At 40.3% G+C, this 19,953-nt stretch overlaps 1 protein-coding gene across 2 annotated transcripts; it reads right to left on the reverse strand.

Moving 5' to 3' along the window:
* Positions 1 to 1,674: 1,674 nt before the first annotated feature.
* Positions 1,675 to 19,205, reverse strand: LOC135502042 (uncharacterized). 2 transcript variants are annotated; one of them, XM_064794520.1, is made up of 9 exons: positions 19,093 to 19,205; positions 14,450 to 14,785; positions 12,568 to 12,767; positions 11,603 to 11,855; positions 11,318 to 11,401; positions 7,223 to 7,330; positions 6,559 to 6,681; positions 5,397 to 5,533; positions 1,675 to 4,687 (listed from the first exon to the last, which is right to left on the reverse strand). In XM_064794520.1, exons 1-9 carry the CDS (start codon positions 19,175 to 19,177, stop codon positions 4,166 to 4,168), a joined length of 1,848 nt encoding a protein of 615 aa, XP_064650590.1. In that variant the 5' UTR covers positions 19,178 to 19,205; the 3' UTR covers positions 1,675 to 4,165. The 2 variants fall into 2 exon arrangements, with proteins under 2 accessions (XP_064650590.1, XP_064650591.1); XM_064794521.1 differs by lacking the exon at positions 11,318 to 11,401.
* Between the last annotated feature and the right edge of the window lie 748 nt (positions 19,206 to 19,953).

Genomic DNA, 19,953 nt, shown 5'->3' on the forward strand with positions numbered 1-19,953 from the left:
TGGTGGTGACGCTTTCTGATGAGAAGTTGGTCGTGACTGATGCAGTATCCTTTGACTTGTCCACAGCATCGTTCAATCATTGCTCTCTGAGCTGCCTTGATTCTGCCTTGATTCTGTACCCAAATACTAAGACCAAATGCCTGTTGACTGTGCTTTAAGAGAGACTGGCGCCATGCCTAGAGATATGACTGACCCCTATTGGCAAATTTGTATGACTTTATCTTGCCTACCTAGCTGCTGCCTATAGTCTCCCTTTAACTGCGGAACACTTCAAAGTCGATAAAATGCCATGTTCCACCTTTTAATGTGTTCAGACTGCCATTTTCAAAATAATCAAGTCAGGACACTGCCTTCTAGTCTCATAATAAATTTTGCTTTCCTCAATATATGATAACATTTCTTCTTCTTCAATGCTTTCATCATTCCAAACTTCTCCTCCTCTGACTTTTACAGGGGTACAGTCCTGGCAATCAAAACCCAAATACTGAGACCAAATGCCTGTTGACTGTGCTTTAAGAGAGACTGGCGCCATGCCTAGTCTCTCTTAAAGCACAGTCAACAGACACCAACCCCCTCAGACTCAGAAACCACAAACGCCCAACCCTTCCTGCTACCCTAATACTTCTGGATGACTAATTTAGGGTACAATTTATGCATATTTCTACCATATCTGCCAAAGTTGCCAAGATTATTGCATAGTGCTGTGTTGTGCAGCATGAACACCAGATTAGGCAGATATGAGATAGCAAGCACTTGGTACAACGTGCTCTATAGAGTGACTTAAAAATGCAATAAGAGAAGGCAGACTGTCTGCTATGGTTACCTGTGTCACTGTCATGACTGTACAAGTGTAACCATAGCGGACAGTCATGATAGTGCATCTACCAGGAAATCCACGCCAAGAACAGGAATTATTCACTGTTGACTCTGCATGAGTTGTCATCAAATTTGTTATTGTCGCCAGCTAGCGCTGTGGTAACCATAGTGGACAGTGCCTTGCAAATCCCCACACTGGGTTCTGGCACTGCTTAGTCACATGTGACACCCCTCTACCCGAGCCTAAGTTGAGGTAGGTGATCAGTTGACGAGTGAGTTATGCTAAACTGAGAAATGTAAAGAAAACATATTCTCGCCAACCTTTCAGCAAATGGGAAAATAACATCGGTATAATTTAGTGTGCTTATAATTCTACCAAAGACCAGTCGGACATATCATGTATCCGTAGTAATACACTCACCTGATAAATTGCATAAAACTCTACTGATATGTAACACATTTGCTGCATATCACCCCGGAGAATCAAAATCCGGAACTCCGGGCATTACGTGCCAAATCCTGATTCCGAGTCGTCTCGTATTTCGGAATTCTGAGTCCCACTGTTGTTCGTCTAGGAAAACAGTGCTCCTTTCCTTCAAAGACGCGATGAAAATCTTATTCAACTTGTGCATTCGGATCTTGGGATCTTGCGGAGCACGATAGTTGAAGTTTCATATCAAAGGTTGCATCTGATAGGCATACGATAACATGAATAAGGGAAAAGCTTTTGTTTTTCTTGTTTGCTTATTGATCTTTTGCTTCGTCACAATGTCTTAGTAGAGATAATGTACTTGAAATCACAATATAATTGGTCCAAAAATCTCCAATAGAAAAAATAAGTAAAGACAATCATTTCTAAAAATAAAACATTTATTTCATCACAAATTGTGCATCTTTTCTATTCAAAACTAGTACCGCTACTTAGAAAAAGTCTAAGATAAAGAAGAGAATGGCACTGAAACCCACATATATTTACATGTAGCCTACATACATAAAACTACCAATGCACATCAAAGTTTCTTGATCATATTTTATACACAAAAAATCTTTGTCATAGTTTAGCTACACAATCAATACACAGCAGCACGTTTTTGAAATTGGATATTTTCAAGTGGTTGTTTTGAAATTCATACAGGCCATTCCCATAAACATTGTGGAAACGTTTAAGGCTACTTTTCTATTTTACTTTGTTTGGACATGTTTGTTGTCAATAGAACAAAGCCGTCATCAGGAAAGCAAACAAATATTGAAACCACTTGAATCTGTATGAGCCCCTATTTGGTGATCAAATTTTGTAACGAATAGATAGAAAGAAGATTTTTGATGCGGGAGAAAGTATACTTGCGGGGATGATAAACAAACACTTATTCATAGGGCCTGATGGATGAACTAACTAAACAGTAAGACATTTGAACACATCTCGAATAAAGTAGATTACGCATCACTTGGAAAATTTTGGCCCAGTGACTTTTGGGCTTAATTATGACACTAGGATGCATAAAAAATCACAGAGTCTGTGATTTACTATTTTCTTTATTTACCAGAAACGGATATATTTTAGCGGATAAACATTTTCACAGTGGTCAACTTTTCTGAACCGATTCCTCTCCGGCTGCAACATTACCCAAACAGAATATTGCCTCGCAAAATTTTATTTTCGCGGTATTTCATGGTTTTTATGGCAATATTTATTCGCGAACATATTTCCGTGTACGATATATAGTCACATGTTATATATGGTCGTCCCACTTTACTGCTGCCATTAATTCGCCGTTGACAAAGTGGGCAACATGGGTCGGTGAAATAAAGTTGATGTCCAGAATGCCATCTTTATAATGTCATTTGCATCAAAGATTATGTACAGAGATTCATATTTACAAATACTATGAAATACAGTCCCAATCACAATTGACATCCCCGAGTCTGTGTATGTAATGCGCAGTGTATCCGCAACCTACACACAACCTGAGCGTAGGTTGCATGAATGCTCCGAGTAGGTCTAGCTGACTTCTCCATGAGCTGTCTGGCTCAACTTACCTGCACCATTTCCCAAATGTTGGATTGCTGTATGTTGTGTTTGCCTACATGTCGCTTTTTTTCCTTTTGCTTTTAGAATGTGACCCTTGTCTTCCTTGGTTTCGGGGGTTTAGCACCTTCCACACAACCTGAGCATAGGTTTCATGAAAGCTCCGACCACATCGAGGTGACCTTTGCATGAGCTGTGCGCAACTTGCATGCACCTTCTGCCAAGTTGGATTGCGGAATTTTACGCCCTAACATAAGGAAAGTGATGTGCACATAACCAGAGTGTAAGCAGCTGGCGGCACTAAAGTGCAGGTTCTACGCAGCCTGCGCAAAACAGGGTGTGTTAATTGTGACTAGGACTGTATAAAACAATATATTAATCTCAATATATCAGGTTTGGCTCTTGGGTAATAAAGTAAATTTAATTAATAACTCTACATCATAAAATATTGACAGTTCATATACAGAGATTCATTTTCATGAACATGATGAATAGTAAAGGTTTGGCTCTTGGGTAATAAAGAAAATTTAACTAATAACTATATCGTAAAATATTGACAGTTCATATACAGAGATTCATTTTCATGAACATGATGAATAGTAAAGGTATTTTATCATACCTCATCTTCATTCAGAAGCGATTTTATGATACTGTTGACCACAATACAATACAATCAGCGATAGATAAATTGCCATCGTATGGCGATAGCAAATCGAAAATGATGAAAAAGTGACACTGACACCTTGGTTTGTGTTTACATAATATGTGTGATTCTAATCTCCGCAAAGATTCAAGATTCAAATAAGTTTATTCTACCGTAAATCATGTACTCGGATACAAAATAGATATGAGGAGTGAAATAAACTTGTGCAAGTGCGAGATCTAAACTATATTGCAACCGAAAATACAATGTAAAAATTGTCTGTGATGACAGAGTATACCGGTATAATGAGGAGAGTTCCTACAAGCGCCATCTGTAGCTGGGCCCAGTAAACGTTATAACCCAGCTTTTTTTGTCCACACCATGCCCAAAGCCGGGCAAAATTTTGATCCTGGGCAAAAGATGGGTCTGACCCTCTAATCATTGCCGGGTTAAAATAGCCCGGCAATCCAGGTTTTAGTGTACACGTACTTTATGGACGGTCGTTTAGACACAAGCTACATAATTTCTTCATTTGAATAATGTCCTTCTCGCTCTGGCATCGCAACCAAGACTAGGACACTTGGTTTTACACCTTTCAAAGGATGAGGCTCCAAAGTAGATTTGGTGTGTCATTCATTTTGCAATGAAAAAATATGATTGCTAAATTTTGTATGAAATAATTACAGATTGTAATCAAAGACCTCTTTGTTGCAGTAAGGGCAGAACGCAACAGATTTCTTCATCAATTCAGTGGCGCATGATTTACAAACTACTTCATGGAGACAGGGTGTGAGGTACCCAAGGATTGGATTTTCCAAACACACCATGCAGAGTGTCTGGAAGTCTGTCACTGGTATCCTACACACTGGGCAGTTTGCTTGTGTGTTTTCAGCTTTATCTTGCATGCTCTTGGCGCAAGAATTGCAAACAGCCACGTGTTTGCAGGGTTTGAAATAAACTTGTACAGGATTCTTACAGCAAATCGTACAAATCTTCGCATTCCGGTGTTGTGCTCCAGGAAGGATATTGTCATATTCAGTTTCTTTTTTACGTTGATGTGGCAGAACATTTTCATAATCCTTCTGGATGTTCGGATGAGCGAGTTTGGTGTTGGTTGGAGCAGTTGTCTCTCCTTCATCTGGTGGAGGTGTTCTTGAGTCAGTCGTTTTAGGGATGTCACTAAAATTTGGGTTTTCTTGCCCCTAGAGAAAAGAATAATATGATCATTGATTTTGATAGCATCACACAGTCATCATTTAATATTCTTCAGCATGACAATTTACACTCCTTAATCAAATAAGAAGAAGGGTAACTATTCCTCTGTGCCGCCTGCTGTATCTGCCATAGAGGGATATTTCAGTTGGGTGGCAAGGCTTTCCAACTTCTTCTTATCACAGCTTCTCCCTGAAGAAAGTCCTCACTATTAAGAGATAATGACATAAAAACTCGCATTTCATGCATTATTTAGCCCCAATATGGAAGTTTTGAAGCTGAAATAGACTTTTGTATACTTGCAGCAATGGACATAAATTGAGGTCTCCTCAAGTGGTCTTGATTAGACAACCAAGGAACTACCGTAAGGTGTCAATAATTTCTTTTCTAAAACGACTCAAAGCAAATTTTTGCCACCAAATCAGAACCAAGCGTTCCGTGGTTGTAACATGAATGACTGCTGGGAGAAAAGCACGGCCTAACATATTTTCTGTTACATTCACTGACATCCTGTCCTGTGGCAGTGGTCTTTCATAATGAGCAAATTTGTAGTTCTGTTACAATCAACTGCTTGTCCTCAATCTCACTACATACCCTGCCAGCAATCTTTATCGAATCCATCAATCAAAAAAGGCCTTTCCATGCATTTTCTGGGACCAAGGCACAATTATTTCAGGCAGAATGAGATAAAATACTGACCTTAACCATATGATTTCCTTTTGGTGCTTTTGTCTTTTTTAACCAACATAGGAATAGAATGCTGACAATGATGGCCACAATAGCCAAAATAATGACTATAATAATGCCGACCAAAGTACCCACTGGAGGGGGCAGTGCTGAAAAAGAGGGTTTGAAAATTTATTACACTGTGCAGGACTGCACAAAATAGGTTCTTCCATTATTGCTTTGTAAAAATGCCTGTTTCATGATAAAAAAGGTAATAACTGCTCCTCTGTTATAAAATTCCCACAAAAATAGTTACACATTAACCAGATATACCGTTTTTGATCACAAGATTGTCCAATGCTGAGAGCAGTTTTTTAGTCTATCATGTGGCTGAAACAGCTTTCTTCATTTGTTCAGGTGCACCATCCAAAGGATGTTCACATTTTTCCACTTTAGCACCCGAACGAATTCATAGAACATGTAGGAACAGAAATTATTTTTCTAAAGTTTGAATTTCCTGCTCTTGTATAATTGCAAAAGTTGTGGGTTCAGACCCACTTCAGGGCACCACTGGCAAAACACTCTGATTTGTTTTGATCATTTTTTTCACTTGTAAGCTTATGTCATATTTTCTTTCTTTTGAAAAAATTTGGTTGTTTGCCATCTTTGAAATATTCTTTAAGGCCATTTTAAAGCTGGATGTTGCCAAAGTGACTACATTTTTATGGTTATTGTTTCTTATATTCTCCAATACCTATCACCCAGGCTCTTAAATTTCACTGGTAAGTTGCACATTTTGTCATTATTTGTCCAGGAGTCTCAGGATGTCAACAAAATCGAGGTTGAAAGTGACCTACCTACAAATACATGCTGAAAATACACTGACCCATGTATTTCAGCAGAGTGCCTAGGCCCTTGGGCCTTTTGTTTAATTGAACTTCTTTCTCTCGTGAATTAGCTAGATATGCATTCCAGAAGACCTTTTTTGCATTCAGACTTTCTTGAGGCACAAGCTAGGCAGTTAGCCTGTTTTGGGCAATGAAGTTAGCTGTCCTATAGAGTTTGCCATAGAGGTCCAGAGCTTTTATTGTGAGGGTGGTGTCCTCTAGCCAATATTTTGTAGTATGATCATCTAAAAATGTCTGTGGAAAAATTGTATGCAAAAAATAGCCATGACATAAAAATTGTTACCTACCTTCGCGGGTGAAGCCTTTGGTGCAAATGCCTCCCAGGCCAAGAGCTACACCAAGAACCGCTATGATCCCCACTATAAGCAAAGTTATGAAGATACGTTTCGTGTTTATTTGCTTCTTGGCATCTGGAAAAATCAATGCAGAGAATAAGTTTGGTATATGTCATGTCCCTGTCCTCCCCTCTTGAAGTTGCCAAAGAAAAGATCTCTGGCCATGGTTTTGGTTGGTTTGAATGGGAGTTTTAAAAATCCATGAGAGGTGGTTGAAATTTTCGTGCTGAACATGGTGGTTTCATTCTACAGAATTATCATAATTGGCGTCACAGACCTAGTTACTCCATACTTGCACTGCTGGAAGTGGCAGTGATAGACTGTTCGGAGCAATCAAAAACAAGAGGTCTGGAATTTGTTCCTGTCCTATCTTCTTTGGTGGTGGCAAAGGCCTTATGAAACTTTTGGGAGGAAGAGGGAAGAAAAGGGGTGATTAATCGAGTTCCAAACATGTTCCTGTTGCTGTGTCTTCTGCCGAAAAAAATTGGCGCTGGTGCAGTGGTCTCATTTTTGACTGATATGTCTCATTGCACACTACATTAATTCCGCTGTTTGATGTGCAGAAACATTGTGGGAACATGTTTGCTTGGAGCTGGAAGATCACCGCATAAGTTACCTTTTTGTTTCAGACATCCCATGGCTATAGCGAACACAAGGTAGATGAAAACGAAGATGCCGGCCCCGATTAGGACAAAATGTAATTCATAATTTTCACAATAACTGGCTGAAAAAAGGAAAGGATAGTTTGAGAAATCAGGTGCTGGGCCCCATTGCTCAATCATCGGTGCCAAGCACTGTAGTTTTATCCTCCATTCAGATTATCTAAAGGTTGTATTTGGACTACAACAGGATGTCATTTATGATAAAGTAAAGATTTTGAACCAGTAGTATAAAAAAAAACCCATTGTAGTTAAATCTTTGACAAAGCATCATAACTTGCAATACATGTTTTTAGCTCACCTCTTAGCAGAGGTGAGCTTATCCCATACCGTGGCGTCCGTCGTCCGTCGTCGTCGTCGTCGTCGTCGTCGTCGTCGTCGTCGTCGTCGTCGTCGTCGTCGTCGTCGTCGTCGTCGTCGTCGTCCGTCGTCCGTTAGCAGGGCACGTTTCGTAACTGTTAGAGCTATTGAGTTGAAACTTGGTACACATGTACCCTTATGTAATGACACCTTGGAGACCAAGTTTCGGTCCGATTCGCTTCATGGTTTGGCCACCAGGGGGCCAAACGTTAAAAGTGAAAATATGCAATATCTCCCTTAATAGTAGTCGGGAAATTTTGAAAAAAATATGGTAGGTACTTCTAGCAAAGGTGCATCATATATCCTCCGGGTTTTTGATTTGACCTCCTTTTCAAGGTCACAGAGGTCAAATGGTGTAAATTGGCCGTTAGGATGTAACGATGGCACGTTTCTAAACTGCAATGACTATTGATACCAAATTTGGTACACATTTACCCCTTAGTCAGGTGATCTCAGGGACCGAAGTTTGGTCCAATATGATTCACCACTTGACCACCAGGGGGCAAAATCCAAAAACCTTAAAAATGTGATTATTCCTCAACTTCTTGCCCGATTGCCACCAATTTGATATCATGGGTACATCTAACCACCATACAGTATATGTCACACAGGTTTTTAATTTGACCTTCTTGTCAAGGTCACAGAGGTCAAATGGCGTAAATTCGCCGTCGGGCCGTAAACTATGGCACATTTCTTAACTGCAATGACTATTGATCACAAATTAAGTACACATGTACCCCTTGGTCAGGTGATCTCAGGTACCGAAGTTTGGTGCGATCTGATTTGCCGTTTGGCCTCCAGGGAGGGGGCCAAATCCTAAATTCTTCAAAATGCCATTATTCCTAGTAATGACTTGCCCGATTGGCACCAATTTTATATCATAGGTACATCTAATTCTAACAACCATTCAATGTGTCACCCGGGTCTTCTTTGATTTGACCTACTTTTCAAGGTCACAGAGGTCGAATGTACTGTAAATTGGCCATTTTGGGGAAATTGTAATTGCTTGGACCTACATCAAACCTAACACTACATGACACAAGACCATGCTCTTTATCCATCTTTCCTCCACATGAGGTGAGCACAATGGCCCTGGCCATTTCATTTGTGGTTGGGATTATGGATTTAAGATGAGCAACAAGTACCGCAGATGAGTTTGAGGTAAGTGGCCCCCTCTAAGTCAACCCAAGAACAAGAAAATAAAGCATCAATTTGAACTTCTTAAGAACCTGGACAACTACAGGCAATTGGACATTGGCTTGTCTCTTTGTATGCATGTACTCTTGGTCACACCCAAGTTTTCTCTTGGTTATAATGCCCTTAATACTTCCCTTAATAATGATGATTGTATGGAGAACTATAAACGCAGCGTAGGGCAACAATCATTTTCACCGGCTTTAGTGGTGATGCGTTAGCCTCATTATCATCAAATACGCTTTCCGTCATTGGCTGACATTACGCGCGTCACAAGGCATCTCCATGCCGCCCTATCATTTGCCAGTTCGGTCACGTGATCTATGTCAAAGTTTATGTTGATAGTAGCGAGGTCTGTTTTTATTTGGCTCATCCACGTGGTTCTTGGTTTGCCTCTGGGTCTTCTTGTCGGCTTTTAGAATTCATCTATGGCTTGTTTTGCTGGTGTTCCCTCTGGTAGTCTTAGGAGGTGTCCAAGCTAGTTCAGTCTTCTTCTTTTTACATCTTGGCTCCATGGGTGGGTTTTGGTTGTTTGGTACAGTTCTTGGTTTGAGATTCTGTCTGCTCTTTTGACATTAATTATTCTTCTCAGGAGGGTTCTTTGGAAGGTGTCGATTTTGTTTCCCAGTAGTTTCGTGAGGGTCCAGAGTTCACTGTTGTAAAGAAAGATGCTGGTGATGAAAGTTCTGAAGATGTTCATTTTGATTCTGGTTGTGGCTCTTGGGTTGGTGAAGTATTTGGATAGGGTGTTGAAGGCGTCCATGGCTAGGCCTTTTCTTCTCTTTATATCCTTTCCATGTCAAGGTGGCTTCCCAGGTATTTGCTTTTTTCCATTCCTCGTCTCCTGTTCGGCTGATGGTAAATTCTTCTGTTTTCTCTAGGTTGACATGGAGGTTTCTCTTCTTTAGTTTTGGTGGGATGTTTTCTTTGACGTAGCTTCTGATTCCTTTACTTGTTGTGACCCATCCTATATCGTCTGCATACTGTTGATCAATGTTGAGTTTCTTTGGCTGGGTTTGGTTGGTGATAGTTATGGTCTTGGAGATGTGGAGGGGTAATCTCTGGCTGTGGATTGGCTCTGTGATAGTTGTGATCAAGGAGGTCGGTGGTCTGGCTTCTTGAATGCACTTTGCAAAATACAGTGTGAAGAGAATGGCGCTGGCGCAGTCTCCTTGTGGTGTTCCTATATTGGTTTTGAAATTTTCTCCGAAAGTTTTCCCGCATCTGACTTTTATTTGGACATCTCGTAGGAGTAGATCAAACATATGGACCTCGTCTTCTTCTAGTACTTCTCCTAGGTCTTTGATTAGATCTGCTCGTCCCACTGTATCGAAGGCAATGTAGCCTCATTGCAATAAGAAAAATCCTTTCCTTTTCTATATCCGCGGTACTGCTTTTCAAGATGGTGGCAACTTACTAGTACCAGAGGTGTTGTAAGGAAGGAAGTCAGCGCCTCTAGTGTCAAGATTGATAGATCTACATGTATGTCACTTTTCTGCCAAAAATACACCCTCCAGCTGTTTATCAGTTCTGAGACAATACCACCATTGAATATTCATAGGTTGGAGGGCCCAGGCCTATCAATTAGACGAGTGCATGTTTTTAACTCTCAAGTACATATTTGGAGAGGTATTGAAAAAATATATGCTGTGGCAAGTCTACAGATATAAAGAAATTATTTGATGAAAAAATTAATTTCGAATTTTGCTAATTTGGTATTAGGGGCATGTTTTGAGATTTTTCTGCCAGTTGGCTGAAAAGGAATGTAGGTAATAAAGGCACTGGAAAAAAAGGTACGGGAAAAAAGGCACTAGGTAAAAAAGGCACTGGAGAAAAAGGCACTGAAAAAAAGGCACTAGGAAAAAAAGGCACTAGGAAAAAAGGCACTAGGTAAAAAAGGCACTGGAAAAAAGGCACCAGGAAATCACTATACTAGGTAAAAAAAGGCACTGGAAAAAAGGCACAAGGAAAAATGGCACCAGAAAAAAAACGGAATAGCCTATTTTCAGTACCCTCCGACCAGAAAAACTAGCTTGGATAGGCAGGAAATCCTTATAAAAAATGATACAAAGATCATCCGATTTGGTCGAGTAGTTTAATCAAATTGGATTCAGGGTTCCCTCACCAATAACCTATTTCTACAAGATACAATAGTTTATCACAAGAGTGTCAAAAAGTAAGCGACGACGCTTAGACATGATGTCATGAAATCACCCCCAGAGCTCACCCATGTGAACTAAAACGGGTTGGGGAAGGTTTGCAGGTTTTTATCTAGAGAAAAAAACTAACAAAAAAACACATACCATATAGAAATGCATGGGGGGCACCCCATATGAATTTTGGGCCGAGGTGAATTTTTCACCTAGAGATTTCCTGGTGCCTTTTTTTCCAGTGCCTTTTTTACCTAGTATAGTGATTTCCTGGTGCCTTTTTTTCCAGTGCCTTTTTTACCTAGTGCCTTTTTTTCCTAGTGCCTTTTTTTCCAGTGCCTTTTTTACCTGGTGCCTTTTTTTCTGTACCATTTTTTGCAGTGCCTTTTTTTCCAGTGCCATTTTTTCCAGTGCCTTTATTACCGTCTACCGCTGAAAAGAGTAGAAATATCAATGTCTGTCCAATTTGTCGATTATCAAAAAGTTTCTGTGGTGAACTACCAGTTTACTTTTCACCATTTACTGCCCGACTGTCCGGAATATCATCAGATTTTTCAACTCCTAGTGATCATGCTAGGATTAAGGGGCCTAGTTGGTCACCACTTCTGTGATTGTAGCTTGTGTAAAACTGACCTTTGCAGGAGATGCTCATAATTGTGGTGAACTCCTCCGGCTTTTTCTCCTCCACCTCATCGATGTAAAAATTGTATGTTTTGTCTATCTCCGCAGTCGGGCACTTGAATTCTACATTGGCAAAAGATCCGAAGACATTTCTGTACCGATACGTCACGCTTCCTTTGCCAGTGTAGCATCCAATAGGCGTCTTGGTAGAATCTTGAGTTCCATTTACAGATAGGCTTGGCAAAGGGTCGCTTGAGCCAGGGTCCTGCAATAAGATTTGTGGTAGGGGAGTTTTGACGAAGACGAATCAGTTTTAAAAATCAACTCTTTCAATATAATTGACATAAGTTACAGGCACATTCGAAATTACTTCATTATAACACCTTATGACATTTCTAGTGGAGGTAATTTTGATTTGCCAACATTATTATTAGCAAGTTGTGTTCGTACACTACATAGACAGTGTACATATATTTAATTAGTTGTAGCAATTGATTGAGCAACTACACACCAAGCTTTATTCTCTGTATTTTGAGCACAATGGGACAGACAACTCAATGCACTGCAATTAATGTTGCAATAAGGTATCTTGGCATAATGATGCGCAGTGAAGATAATAAACAAAACATTCGGTTTAAATTAGGGGAGCAGAGGACATTAAATTCATTCCACCCTTTAATTAACTGAATACAGTGTCTAATTATGTTAATAAATTTCGCAAACTTCTCAACTGTTATGCCTAATTGACTACCTATGTTAACACGGGAAGCCATCGTTTTTGTATACTGTCCCTAATTGCGAGGTGATTGGATCAAAAAGTCACTATGGCCGCCTCCGTAATTCGGAGTAGAGAGGTGTCAGCGTCACTGAGGTTTTGGCTAAAAAAAATCACGACTGAACGGACGTGTCCATAATGGGGAGGTGTTTACCTGGCAGAGGTGTCCGCAAGGGGACATTCTACTGTATACATTACTTACATCTGTACTGGTTCCATACCATTTTCCTTGGAAAGTCCTGTTGACTTCTGGCCAAGTGCAGTTGCAGTCCAGGCCAATTTTGAAATTGAGAGGTGTATTTGCTTGAAGAGGATAGCTTTTATTTGTCTTCAAGTAATTGAGAACTACTGGAGATGTCGTCGTATTTGTTTGGCGGACATTTTCTCGTTTATTGCAGGGGCCTAAAAAAATTGATACAATATTAGGATGAAAGCCAAGGTTTTGTGTATTGCCAGAGATTTGGAAATATGCAACAATATTCAAAAAGGACCGTTTTGCCCTAAAATGTGTATTACCTTCTATGCACATTGCCATTGCTTGAGTGCCTTCGGGTATTAGCGTGCAAAAAGAATGCAAGAGAAAAAAGCATGGATACCATTGTGCGTTCTCACCAAAAACGTCCCGCTGGCCCTAATGCAGATTTGTCATATTAGGGCCGTTTAGACGCTTTCCAAAAAGACCGCATAAGACCGCATTCGGATCCGATTGAACCCCATTCCAGACCAGACGTGGTTTCATTTTAATGTAACCGTTTAGACGCTCAACAGCAATGAGGACTGATGTGGACTAATTTCTTTTGGTTCCACCAATAATCCGCAGGATGTCGCGGTGGCGTCACCGATTTAGCGCCACAATGCGGGTTATAATGGTACTAGGCAAGCTCGTTCTTATGGTAGCTGCTGTCTAGCTTCCACTGAATGGATTGATCGCTCCAAATATGTATGAGATCGAAAACAACCGTGTCCGTGAACATATCCTTCACCATATTGGAATAATGAAAATAAGCCAAGAGAAAATACTATGAAACTGACAATCCAAACGACATTAATTCCCGCGAAAATCCACGGGTTTATAATCAAAGGAAGTATTGCCGAAGTACCAAATCCAATATGCATGCGTGTAGGTAAAAAAAATTAGTCCAGATAAGACCGCATTAGGCCCGATCACGTTTAGACGACCAAATTTGATCCGGATGAATCCGGATTAGCCCTGATGGAACCGGCAAAAGAGGTGGACCACTTGAAGACCCGATGGGACCACATGAGACCCGACCGGTTTGCGTTTACACCAGGGAAATTTAGACCGCATTCGGATTTGATCGGATCTCATCGGGCCTTTTTTCTGTCGTCTAAACGGCCCTACTGGTAGGGTATATGCTTTGGTCATTCTCCTTGCAAATCAGTTATCTCAAATGAAAATTGGTATTGCTTATCCTCCCGTATTTTTGGAATTGATATTCGGCTTGCTGCAGGGGGATGGCATTGCTGGCCAGTTACATAACTATACTTGCTAACAGCAATGAATTTTGTGTGTGATCTTGATATTTCCAATCGAAAGGATCTGCCTGGACATTTTAGAATTTACTCATTATCAATCGGTGGTAGAGAAAACTCCATGTTTGCTGCCAAAGTGCAATGGTTATTTCGTGAACCGTTTTAAGTTCACGTTTGCCTTCCAAGTTGCAAAAATTGCAAAAAAGATCAAATGGTCACTAACATTACCCATCACAGAAAATGTTATACACGAGATGCTGTTGCTCATCAACGTGTACAATTTCTGTTACATCCCAGAGCTGACCTCTTTTGAAGAACTCCCTAACTAAACAGGAGTGACTGGCATCAAGAATTGACAGAACTCTGCAAATAAGTAATTTCTATTGCTGCCGGTGCTGAACAGTAAAATAAAGCTTGACAATATAACAATGTTTAATACATTTAGGTCAAGCGACAACCACTTTTTGATTAAAATTTTCATTTTGTCACAGCTCCTTTCTGGTCACAGTGATAGAAATGACTTGTTTACAGAGCGCTTTTATGATTGGCCTTTGGGCCTTAGCCCTCTTTTTTTAGGCTTAAATGCTTACGTCTAATCCAAACTCTGAATCTTATTCCACCTGTTGAGCATGTACAGTTATAACTCCCTGCATCGTCTAACTCTGCTATCCATGAGATTGTGTAGAGAAGTATCCCTTTCGCATTCTTCCCATAAGATACATTGAATTTAGACTGAAATTTTGGAATTACACCATCATCCTCGGACATCACGGCTTCATCATTCTTCCAGTAGACCACATCCGTTGTTTCGTTGACCGCAGACAAATCACATTTGAGTGTTATCTTTTCCCCAACTGTAACTATATGTTTGGTATCGGGTGTTTGTCCATCTAAATATTTCTCCTGACATGTTGCAGAACAATTTACTGAAAGAAACAAGAAAAGCATTGTATGGTTGTTGGCTTGACTTTTTGTTACAATTGACAGATTATTTCATTAGTGCTATTGAAATGACGATCGTAAAAAATTAACCTATAACATTAAAAAAACTCCTGCCCATATGCATGTACAGTAGAACCTCTCTATTGAGGACACCTTTGGGACTGACAAGTGCCGTCCTTAATAGAGAGGTGTCCTGATTAGAGAGGTCAATTTGAATGGAAACAACCAATTTGTGACTAAAATGAATGTCCCTAATACAGAGGTTGTCCTTGATAGAGAGGTGTCTGCTAAGGGAGGTTCCACTGTATCGCCAATTTTTATATAAGTTGCCTTCTTTCAAACCCCATGTTGCATTTTTCCAATGGATTGTTATGGTTTTGGGTATCGAAATGAACCTATGCTCTCCCCTAAAAGAATTAAACCATGTATTATTGTAAACCACTAACTTTTGGGGGCATTTTATATTTTGCAGATTTTACGAATAACCTCAATTCACAAATTGGAAAAACTGAAGGAAATTTTGTTATCGCAAATTGCAATACTAAAATGTTGCTTAAATTTGGCATATTACAGTATTAAATGGGTATTTGACGATATTTAAAATGCAGAATGTTCACCTTTCCCTCAAATGACCTTCCTTGCCCAAAAAGACTGAAGTGGGGGATTTAAGAGCCCTTTTTAGCTCACAGGTTTGAGCTTATGAGGTCATGTCTTGTCTGGCATTCGATGTCTGTCGTCGGCATTGTCAGTGTTGTTTGTCAATGATGGTGGCACGTTTGATCACATAAAATTTGTTGTGTTGTTGTCTTCTGACAATATGACTTCACAAACAAAAAAAGGATCATCCTGATTTGACCTACTTTCTGGGCTCTAAGCGGTCACCTTTGAAAATCTTATTTTTTCAGTATCTCATGAACTGTTATAGCAAGAATCATGAAAGATTCACTGCCTTGGATAGATGAGACTTCTTTTTAAGGTCACAGACACCAAACACTAATAAATATTCATCAAAGGTGGCACGTTCCGTCATTTTTCGTCCACGACTTTTAAGGTTTTATGCGTAGAGACCTATTAGGCATATCTACATGTTCAAAGAGATAGGTCAATGTGACCTACTTTGCCTGTGTAAGTAGGTCAATAGGTCATAAAATCAAATAACGGTCATTTATCCTGAAACCTTCGTTATGTAATCTTCTTTTGTATATCATTGATTTATCTGATCAAGCTTAACATAATACTTGAAGGAATTTGACTTTGACCTACTTTTGTAGGGCACAGAGGTCAAACTCTAAATTTCACTTGTCATTACTTGTCCTAGACTCTTCAAATCTGATATAAGACACCCATTGGTCATCTCTACACACTGACAAGATTTAGGTCAGTGTGAAATACTTTGTTGGGTCAATAGGTCAGAGTCAGACACATTCAATACATGCGTAACCATAGTGGACGGTCATGACAGTGTTCACAGGTTACCATAGCAGACAGTCTACCTTCTATTCTTTTTCGGAAGGGGGGGGGTGGGGGGAGGGGGCATTCAATGATGTGCTCGCACTCACATAAGTACTCGTTCCATATGGTCTAGCTGGTACCCGAAATGCAAAGTTGACCCTACTTTTCCACCACCTTATTATGCCACTTTACGCCATATACCCATTTTTTGTGGTGCCCCGCAGCAGCACAAGGTTACTTTTACACCGGACACTAGCTCTTCTGATTTTGTGGGAATCTCTCAGCTGTTCTAATGATGAAGACCGTTGGCATGGTGAACATGGTGGTATTAACCAATGTATACCAGCCAAGGGGGGTGCACTGCGGAAACCAGTATGTTCACATTGTGGTCGGTATTCCCTATATTGGCTTTCAGTCATGTTCAATGGTTAAGATCATTCAAATGGAAAGTACAGTAGAACCTCCCTTTGCGGGGGTCTGTGAAGTTGGCTCCCAGTTCCCAGTTCCCAGTTCCTTATTCGTGCCCAATTTGAAACATGGTATGTTTGGGTACGAATAAGGAACTAGGAAATGGGCTAAGCATTTCCCAGTTCCCAATTCAAATTTCTTTCAAATATTAACCCTCCACAGTCCGATAACTCAACTTGGTGGTTTTAACCCTTTCCTACCAAGCTCCCGATTCAGCTATCAGTGACTTTAACCCTTTCTGACCCATTTCCCGGTTCAAAATACCAGCTCCTTATTCCTCTTAACTCCTTTTAACCCTTATAACTCCATTTCCCGATTCATTTACAGTCACTTGAACCCTTTCTGACACTATTTCCCGGTTCAAAATGCCAACTCCTTATTCGTCTTAACGTATTTTAGCCCTCTATAACTCCATTTCCCGATTCAAATGCTAGCTCCCGATTCAGCTACAAGTCACTTTAACCCTTTCTGACTCCATTTCCCGGTTCAAAATGCCAGCTCCTTATTCGTCTTAACTCATTTTAACACTCTATAAGTCCATTTCCCGATACTAATGCTGGCTCCCGATTCAGCTACATGTCACTTTAACCCTTTCTAAGCCCATTTCCCGGTTCAAAAGCCAGCTACTTATTCGTCTTAACTCATTTTAACCCTCTATAACTCCATTTCCCGATTCCCGGAGCCAGCATTTGAATCGGGAAATGGACTTATAGAGGGTTAAAATGAGTTAAGACGAATAAGGAACTGGCATTTTGAACTGGGAAATGGAGTCAGAAAGGGTTAAAGTGACTTGCAAATGAATGAAATGGAGTCAGAAAGTGTTAAAGTGACTTGTAGCTGAATCGGGAGCCAGTATTTGAATCGGGAAATGGAGTTATAGAGGGTTAAAATGAGTTAAGACGAATAAGGAGTTGGCTTTTGAACCGGGAAATGGGCTTAGAAAGGGTTAAAGCGACTTGCAAATGAATGAAATGGAGTCAGAAAGTGTTAAAGTGACTTGTAGCTGAATCGGGAGCCAGTATTTGAATCGGGAAGTGGAGTTATAGAGGGTTAAAATGCATTAAGATGAATAAGTAGCTGGCTTTTGAACTGGGAAATGGGCTTAGAAAGGGTTAAAGTGACTTGTAGCTGAATTGGGAGCCAGTATTTGAATCGGGAAATTGACTTATAAATGGCCAAAATGCGTTAAGACGAATAAGGAGTTGGCATTTTGAACTGGGAAATAGCGTCAGAAAGGGTTAAAGTGACTGTAAATGAATCGGGAAATGGAGTTATAAAGGGTTAAAATGAGTTAAGACAAATAAGGAGCTGGTATTTTGAACCGGGAAATGGGTCAGAAAGGGTTAAAGTCACTGATAGTTGAATCGGGAGCTTGGTAGGAAAGGGTTAAAACCACCAAGTTAAGTTATCGGACTGTGTCCAATTCCCTCCCAATTACGAACAGTAGGCAAAAACAATTGTTTCCCACGTGTCCAATTCCCTCCCAATTACGAACAGTAGGCAAAAACAATTGTTTCCCACGTGCGCTATGGAGAGTCGAGTAGGCCCGACAGGTGTGATATTTGCATAATTAATCAACGTAATTACCCCATGGCATTGTGTTTTTGTATCCTAATTAAGCCGACGCATTTGTTTACTCATCTTTTCAACTAATCACATAGGCCTATTGTGTCAACGGACACTCATAAATCCACGCGGTTTTGTCAGTGTTGCGGCGAATATGCGTTAGTAGAGAAATTAGAAAAAATTAACTATTAATCAAAGGTGGCTGATGGACAGAAATTATGGTGTTTTTTCACACATTATGACATGTCGAGGAGATTTTGCAATAAAAGGGGCACCTTTTACTATAGAGATTATTCACTCTCTGAGTTCCAAAGTAGCTCACGTCATTCAACGCAACATCACAAGCAAATACCGATCACCCAACAGGTTTAAAGTTTCTACGCTAGATGTCGTCACAGAGAAAACCAAGACCTGCAAGGCGGGAACTTCAAATCCACCTATCGGACGATTTGGCATAACCTCTCTATTGCGGACACCTAGGCCCAGTCCCATAGGTGTCCGCAATAGAGAGGTTGTACTGTACTGGTCTCTTTTCTGGTTAATTATAACTTTTGCTGCTCTTTTACCCACAGAGCAGTATGCAAAAAGACACTGCTAAAATACTGTTTCCCCTGGGAGGTGGATTCCTCTTTTTAATACGTTTGACTATATACACTAAGTCATCTTGCTGTCATCTTTGAACATGTTTGTGACAAGAGTGAGATCCCCACCAACTACAGTATAAAAAAACTCGGTAAGGTTGAGCACAGAGTATTCTGCATTTTGATAAGAGGACAGCTGCAGAGGTTACACGAAGTCTACTCACCATTTGGAATCAAAAGCACCAGGCCAACGCCCAGGGTCAAAATTCTTACCAAAGACATCTTAGTCGATCTTACGGTTTGTTTCATTTCTGCCTAGCTAGTTGCTAACTTCCTGGTTGGTCTGTTTCTGATTGGTCGGGTGTCGAGGTCAGGTGACATGCCGAGTGTTGACTCGAGCATGCAAGGAGGAAGTGTTATGTAGGACTAGGCCTATGGAGTTAATGTTGTGTATATTGTGCTACCATCTTGGTACATTAGGACTGACTACCTATTGTGTGGACCCTATTTTCCATTGGGACTTCAAAGGCCAATAGGGTCTTTTCAATTTGGACTTCTTTGCTGTCAACATCTTGGGGAGTCATGAATAAATCATTGAGCATTCCTGAATTTTGTTGTCTCACAAGACTCGAGAGTAAATTGGGCCAGGTTCCAGTGTGGGGATTCGGTCAGTGTCAGCAAAGCACTGTCCACTATGGTTACTGCAGCGCTAGCAGACGACAATAAAAAATTTGAAGAACTCGGCCAGATTGAACATTCTAAAAGGCCTTAGTCACAGTATATCATTGTTTCTAATACAAAATACATTACGCCTCGTTTTGATCGGAGCGGTCTTGGTATCGTAACCAATGACCGCCTGGGTAGGTATAAAATTCTGAATTTTAGCAGACGAATTATTTTCACCAAGAAGCAACGACTCAGCCCCACAAAACAATGTCAAGAACACAAGATTTTGAAGTATTCCCCGATATTGGGATTTGTGAAGTAGGGAGGATACCCGAGGACTCTTTCGAGGTCGTCAGTCAGGATTCAGAAGAGGTCAAAGACGAGGAAATGGTAGAAATCGAGCTAGCAGACTGGGAATT

The sequence above is a fragment of the Lineus longissimus genome, chromosome 18, assembly GCF_910592395.1.
Source record: "Lineus longissimus chromosome 18, tnLinLong1.2, whole genome shotgun sequence".
Classification (NCBI taxonomy): domain Eukaryota; kingdom Metazoa; phylum Nemertea; class Pilidiophora; order Heteronemertea; family Lineidae; genus Lineus; species Lineus longissimus.